Below are 8,353 nucleotides of genomic sequence, written 5' to 3' on the forward strand. Positions count from 1 at the left end.
CATGGCATGGTAGATCCGCATTACAGCAACACCTGTACACATTTAGAAATAAAACAGTTTGTAAAATTACATTTAGTCAATGTATAAGTTAAATATGAGTAATTAACAACAATTAGTTGATTTTTGAAAACATTGGTGATAAAAACCTAAGAGTTCGTCCATGGAGGGAATGTCGGCTTAGAGTAAATAAAACATTGGAAAAAAAATCTAAAAGTTTATCCATGAAGAATGATTTAGGGCTTATGATCATACCCAAGAATTTTTAAGAATGCACCATCGAATTTGGTTATTAAATAATCAAAATTATTATAGATAGAATTGGTTAGTTAATTTTTTTAATGTTTTTATTTTTTCAAATAAATATATAATAATAAGTAATATTAGACCCTAATAGATAATTTATATAATTATTCAAAATCTAACTTACAAAATATATATATACATACACAATTATAAAATTATTTCAACAATCATAAATAGTCTACCAGTTAAAGTGTTAACATTTCATACTAAAGACCAGAATTCAAACCCTCTAAAAGAAGTAATTATTATATGTGAGTGTGCGGACATTGGTAAATAAAGCGGAAGTGAAACGCAAACATTAGTAAGAAATTTAAGGGTTCGTTCATAGAGAGAATGTCGGTTGAGTAACAAAAACATTGGTAATAAAAAAAACTAAGGATTTATGCCTAAAAGTGCAATCGAATGTTTAATAATGCACTCTCGAATTTGGTTATTAAATAATCAAAATGATTATAAATATAAAAAATATGAAAACTTAAATGAATTGGTTATATAACTTTTTTTTAATATTTTTATTTTTTAAAATAAATATATAATAATAAGTAATATTAGACCAATTAAAACTTTGTATTTATATGTAATTTGATCCAAAATTCATTGTTTAATAATTTATTTTATCGAAATTATTTTTATTTTCATATAAAAAGTATTTTTAATTTATATAATTTTGGGTAGATTTAAAAAAAATAATAAAATAATTTTAAATTAAACTAGTGGGAAAGAAGTAATTAATTATAGAAAAATGATAGAGATCGCGACTTGAGACAGCGACTGGGAGCGCGATGCCTACGTGGTGTGCCTACGTGGGTTGACAGGTAGAATATTCTCTCTTTTTATTAATTATTTTCTCTCTCTTATTATTAATAATTAGTTACGGGAGAGAAAATAATTAATCGTGAAAATAAAAATATTAGATAAACATTTATTTATAAGTAATAAAACTAAAAAATATTAATAAGTCAATATAAAAAAAATAATAAAAAAAAGAAAAAAGAGGCCATAAAAAATATTTGATAAATAAAGGAATTGAAAAATCATAAAAATAAAATAAAAATAAAAGAGATAAATTCATAATTCAACTAATCATTGATATTAATTAGGGTTTAGGGTTTAGGGTTTAGAATTTAGTATTTAGGTTTTAGAGTTTAGGATTTGGAGTTTAGGGTTTAAGGTTTAGGTTTAGAATTTATTTAAACATATTATTAAAATATTTAATGCGAGAATTTGTTGTAAATTATTGATTTATTTTAAATATTATTAAAATATTTAATGTGAGAATTTGTTGTAAATTATTGATTTATTTTAATCGTTAAACGAGAGATAGTAAATATCAAATAAATGAGTAAAATAATAATCGTGAGAATATGGATAAATGAGATAAATTAATTTGTAGAGATAGAGAGAAAAATTATTTAATAAAAGGAGAGAGAAATTAATTAATAAGAAGAGAGATAAAATAATTAATAAAAAGAGAATATTCTACCTGTCAACCCACGTAGCACAACACGTAGGCATCGCGCTGCCAGTCGCTGTCTCAGAGTCGCGCTCTCTATCATTCCTCTTAATTATAATAAAACTAATCATAATTCGGAACATCTATTCAATTTTTTGAAACCCGTTTATTTAAGTAAAACTAAAACCAAACAAACTTAATAACACTGGGTCCTAAACTTATCCAATCTTTTGAAAACACAAAAACCAAAAAATGCCGCTTGAGGTTTTTGGGGAAAGAGCTCACTCTCTCTCTCTCTCATATTGAAAGAGAAAGCATGCGCACTACAGAGAAGAAACATACGAGAGGAGCCCTCATGTCGCCGGTCCTTTTCGCAACCCAATAATAAAAACAAACTACCCAAATTTGAAAATCTCACTACTGTAATCCCCTTCCATGGCGGCCGGCATTACTCTTCTCTCTCTACTTCTTGTCTTAACAGATTCTTTGCTAAAATGCTCTGCCGGCATTACATTGCCAGAGTTCGAAGTATTGAAGGCCTTCAAGCTAAATCTCCATGATCCACTTGGAGCCCTCGACGGTTGGGATTCGTCGACGCCAGCGGCTCCCTGCGACTGGCGTGGCGTCGGTTGCTCCTCTAACGGTCGTGTCATCGAGCTCCGGCTACCTCGCCTCCAGCTTTCCGGACCCCTTACCGATCAAATTGGTTATTTGCCTATGCTGCGCAAGTTTAGTATTCGTTCCAATTCTTTCAATGGTACCATCCCTCGTTTTCTATTTCAGTGCAATCTATTATACTCTGTTTTGATGCAAGACAACTCTTTTTCCGGCGCCATCCCGCCGGAAATCTCCAATCTCACCAGTCTTCAGATGCTTAATCTCACTGGAAACCATCTTTCCGGCCAAGTACCGGCCGATCTCCCTCGAAGTCTCCGTTACATTGACATATCGTCAAATTACTTCTCCGGAGAAATACCCAGGAATATTTCCGGATTATCTCAGCTTCAGATTATTAATTTCTCGAGCAACAAGTTTTCCGGCGAGATACCGGCGAGTTTTGGTCTTCTCCAACAGCTTCAATATATTTATCTTGATAACAATCTTCTCGTAGGAACACTTCCGTCTGCACTCGCTAATTGTTCTTCGCTTATACACTTGAGCGCGGACGGAAACCAGATCGGCGGCGTGATTCCGGCGGCGATTGGAGTCCTTCCATACTTACAAGTTGTTTCACTCTCTCACAATAATCTTTCCGGCTCTGTCCCGTCGTCGATGTTTTGTAATGCGCCTTCATCTCCTTCGTTGCGGATCGTGCGTCTGGGATTTAATGCATTGACGGAGATTAACCCACCTGAAACAACCTCTTGTTTTAGTGTTCTTCAAGTGTTAGATCTTCAGCAGAATCAGATTCATGGCGCTTTTCCTGATTGGTTGTTTATAAATGTTTCGACTTTAACAAGTTTGGATTTGTCGGGTAATAATCTCCCCGGTTCGATTCCGGGAGGAATTGGGAATTTGCTGAAATTGCAAGAGTTAAAGATGGCGAATAATTTACTTAATGGGATTATTCCAGTTGAGATTACGCAATGTCGTTCTCTTCATGTTCTTGATCTTGAAGCAAATCGATTTTCCGGTGAGATACCCGAATTCCTAAGTCAGCTTAAGGGTTTAAAGTTTCTCTCTTTAGGTGGAAATCAGTTTTCTGGATCGATTCCATCTAGTTTCATCAATCTCACTCAGCTCGAAACCTTGAATTTAAGAGACAATAGCCTGACCGGATCGTTCCCGGAGGAATTCACAAGCTTGATAAATTTAACTGTGTTGAATATCGGCGGGAACAGTTTCACCGGCAAGATTCCGACGAATATCGGGAACTTGAGACAGTTAGCGACTCTGAATATCAGTTCCAACGCCTTCTCCGATAAAGTTCCGGTGACTGTTGGACAGCTCTACAAGCTAACGACGCTCGACATGAGCAAACAGAATCTCTCCGGCGAGCTGCCATTTGATCTCGCCGGATTACCCAATCTCCAAGTGATCTCCTTACAGGAGAATAATTTCTCCGGCGATGTTCCGGAAGGTTTCAGTAGCTTGATGGGTCTCCGATATTTAAACCTCTCATCAAATTCTTTTTCCGGTGATATTCCTTCAAACTTCGGTTTTCTTAAATCATTAATATATCTTTCCTTATCAAACAACCATATCTCAAACTCAATTCCGCCGGAGCTTGGGAACTGTTCTTCTCTACAAATCTTGAATCTCCGGTCAAACTCTCTAACCGGCCAAATCCCATCTGATCTCTCTCGTCTTTCTCAATTGACAGAGCTTGATTTAGGTCAAAATAACTTGACCGGTGAAATACCTCAAGACATCTCCAAATCATCATCTTTATCTTCTCTGTTTCTAGACTCCAATCTTCTTTCCGGCAATATCCCATATCCTCTGTCTAGCTTGTCAAACCTCACCACTTTAAATCTCTCAGGAAACAACCTGACCGGAGTAATTCCGGCGAACCTCACATTGATTCCCAGTCTGGCCTACTTTAATGTCTCAAATAACAACCTTGAAGGCGAGATCCCATTGAAACTTGGTTCAAGATTCAATAACCCGACAGAATTTTCCGGTAACAGAAATCTCTGCGGCCGGCCATTGACTGTGAATTGCAAGGGGAGAACTTCCGGCGGCCGTAGAAAGAGGCTTATTCTGTTGATTGTAGTGATTGCCACCGGGGGTTGTTTGTTTATGTCTTGTTGTTGTTTTTACATTTTTAGCTTCCTAAAATGGAGAAAGAGGCAAAACGGGTCAGATGAAAAGAAACCTAGCCCGGGTCGAACAAGTGGAAGTCGGGCTAGTAGCGAAAGTGGGGTACCGAAATTGATTATGTTCAACAACAAGATAACCTTAGCCGAGACCATCGAAGCCACGAGACAATTCGACGAAGAGAATGTTCTAAACCGATCAATATACGGTTTGGTTTTCAAAGCAATTTACAACGATGGAATGGTTCTAGCGATCCGACGTTTACCCGAAGGATTATTCGACGAGAATATGTTTAGGAAAGAAGCTGAGTCTCTAGGGAACGTGAAACATCGAAACTTAACCGTTCTCCGAGGTTATTACGTTGGACCGCCCGATGTTCGTTTACTCGTCTACGACTACATGCCAAACGGAAACCTAGATACACTCCTCCGAGAAGCTTCCCATCAAGACGGGCATGTGTTGAATTGGCCAATGCGACATTTGATCGCACTGGGGATCGCCAAAGGATTGGCGTTCCTCCATTCCTCTGGGACCCTTCATGGGGACCTTAAACCACAAAACGTGTTGTTTGATGCTGATTTCGAAGCTCATTTATCGGACTTTGGTCTCGATAAGCTCGTTGTTCATCGAACTTCAACCGAACCATCTACATCAAAGACTACTTTGGGGACCATTGGATACATGTCGCCCGAGGCTACAATGACAAAGGAATCAGATGTCTATAGCTACGGGATTGTGTTGTTAGAGTTGCTTACGGGTAAAAGACCCGCTATGTTTGGTGAAAACGAGGATATTGTGAAGTGGGTTAAGGGTCAATTGCAAAAAGGGCAAATTTCGGAGCTTCTAGAACCGGGTTTGATTGAACTTGATCCGGAATCTTCGGAATGGGAGGAGTTTTTGCTTGGAGTTAAGGTGGGATTGCTTTGTACCGCCCGAGATCCCATGGACCGACCCATTATGTCCGATATTGTTTTCATGCTAGAAGGGTGTCGGGTCGGGTCCTCGTCTGCTGATCCAACTTCTCAACCATCACCAGTTTGTGATGGGTAATTTTGTGTTTTGTTAGGCTATATCCATTTTTAACTATGGTTGAATTGACAGAATTTTGTTGCTTCTATTCAATTCAGAGTTTATTACTTATTATAATACTTAACTATTAGTTATTTGATCATTCATTCTCATTGATTTATGGAAGAAATTATAATTTTTTTAATCAAATTAGAGCATAATTGGGGGATTTGCTTTCTTGGAATAGACCACATAGAAATAGTAAAGGAAATTGGGAAATGCTATTATTTTTTGTCATCTCATCAAAACACTTTTTTCATTTGTTTTTATTCTTTTTTGGTGGACATATTTTTTATTCAAATTGTACTTAAATGGGATAGTATTAAATTAATTATTGTGGATGATTTTGAGAAATATGATTATAAAAAAAATTGAAGGTATTAATATATAATAATATAAATTAATAATTTAATATAAATAATATTTTTGAATTTTAATTAATAATTTGATGATAGAAAGAATAAAAAGATAATAAAATTAAGTTTGATTAGTTTATGCTATTTAAATAAATTAAATCGAAACCAATTTATAGAGTTAAAATTGAATTTGATCCAAAAAATATTATTAAAGTTATGTCTTACACCAACCTTATCTTTTCTAAATTAATATTTGAACGAAATAATTAACAAATAAAATTTTCAATAAACTTATACATATTTCTTTGTTTAAATTCAGATTTAGTTCTAAATCTGATTATTTCTAGACCCATCATTTCCAAGAATCTCATAAAATAATTCCATTCAACGATGTAATACCGAATATCAATATAGAAAGAGGTGAAGTCTAAATAGGATAAGAGGAAAAAACAAGAACAATTTAGTTCATGGATAATAGGCTTTAAGGTGAATTAGAATAATGGAAATAAAAAAGTCTCATTAATGTTAACAAAGCTTGGTAGTTGTTTATCTTTTAAGCATGCACTGCTAGTTTTATATAATCATAAATTATTGATCTTTTTACTTCTCATCAAAACTTAACTTATAGATTTAAAATTATTGATTTTTTACTTTTCATTTTCATTTTTATTCTAATTTTCATTCTCATTTTCATTTTTATTCTCATTTTCATTCCCATCTCTATTTTCATTCTCATTCTCATTCTCATTCTCATTCTCATTCTCATTCTCATTCTCATTCTCATTCTCATTCTCATTCTTATTCTCATTCGCATTCGCATTCGCATTCGCATTCGCATTCGCATTCGCATTCGCATTCGCATTCGTATTCCTGTGTAAAAAAATTACGTACCAAGCATGTTCTAAAATTATTTATTTTATCTTAGCAAACTGTATTGATGACCCATTAAATTATTGTTGATAAGATTTATCGTTCTTTAAGACAGAATTCTATTGACTGGATTTAATTTAAATATGAACTATTTATTGTTTAGGTTAATGGAAAATACTAATTTTAATTATTGTAAAGTGTTAATGTTATATATACTCTTAAAATTATTTTCTTAAATTGGGTTATTTGAGATATTAAACATAAACGGGTTAAATTCTCGAGTTGATTTAACATTAGGTTAATGAGTCTGATTTTAAGTAACTCTTAAATATTTAACTTTTACGATTTTAAATTTACAATTTAAAGAGTTTATAAATAATTTTAATTTTATAACGATTTTATGTTTTAAAAATAATTTTATATTTAGAATTAAAAAATAAAAGTATTATTTAATTAAATAAATTAATATAATTAATTTTATAGGTATATTTTTTTATTGTATTATTTACTTATTAATATTTTTTAATTTAATATATAATTTTTTTAAATTGACTAAGTATTAAATACTTAATTATAAATATATATATATAATAATAATAATAATAATATATAACTATTGTTTTTTTTTCATATTAAACTTTTACAATTTCTAGTAAAATCTAAATTTTATAAGTTTAGAATCGATTAACGATTTTACGTAAACTCAACGATTTTACGTAAACTTAATAATTTTACGTAAACTCTTGATTTTAATTTTGGTGAAGCTACAATTATATTATGTGTGTTTGGATTCAAGTTTTTTTTTCTGAATTACTCAAATAATTTTTTATAAGCAACTTTTTATTACAAAAATTAATTTATGTTAAATAAATTTAATTTAAGTTTTTTTTTTTTTTTTTGTTAGTTTGATGGGTTCGGAGAAAATAATCTAAGGAAAAAGGAGAAGTTAAATTTTTCTTCAGATTTGTGTGTGTGTGTGTGTATTTTCACTATTTTGTAAAGTTAGTGGGCTCTTGGGATTTGAAGAAATTGTGTGCCCTACCTTTACAGGCTTATCCTGCATTACCAAAATGCATTTAAGTTTGGGCTTTCAAGTAGATTTTCTTGCTCATTAATTTAAAATTTTCTTCAATTGGATTTTTTTTTCAAATTTAATATGTAAATAATAAAACATTTATTGTAAATATGTTGTTATATATAATATAATTACATAAATTATAAAATAATTAATATAAATATAATTATTATGTATATATATAATTATTTATTTATATAAATATAGATTATAAAATAATTAATATATATAATTATTTATTAATATATAATTATATATATGATAAAATAATTAATAAAATATAAAATAAAATAAATAATAATAATAAATCGAATTAATATAAAAAAAATAATAATAAAAATAAAAATATAGAAATTAATATATATATATATATATATATATATTAATTAATTAATTAATTAATGTAAAAGAAGATGAAGTTATTCGTTCCATATATAATTATATATATATATATGATAAAATATAAAA

General features: G+C 31.3%; 1 protein-coding gene across 1 annotated transcript; it reads left to right on the forward strand.

Moving 5' to 3' along the window:
- The first annotated feature begins 2,088 nt into the window (after positions 1-2,088).
- LOC124918847 (probable LRR receptor-like serine/threonine-protein kinase At4g36180) lies at positions 2,089-5,629 on the forward strand. The gene has a single exon (XM_047458909.1). It carries the CDS (start codon positions 2,192-2,194, stop codon positions 5,564-5,566), a length of 3,375 nt encoding a protein of 1,124 aa, XP_047314865.1. The 5' UTR covers positions 2,089-2,191; the 3' UTR covers positions 5,567-5,629.
- Positions 5,630-8,353: the final 2,724 nt, after the last annotated feature.

Source organism: Impatiens glandulifera, chromosome 1, assembly GCF_907164915.1.
Source record: "Impatiens glandulifera chromosome 1, dImpGla2.1, whole genome shotgun sequence".
Lineage (NCBI taxonomy): Eukaryota > Viridiplantae > Streptophyta > Magnoliopsida > Ericales > Balsaminaceae > Impatiens > Impatiens glandulifera.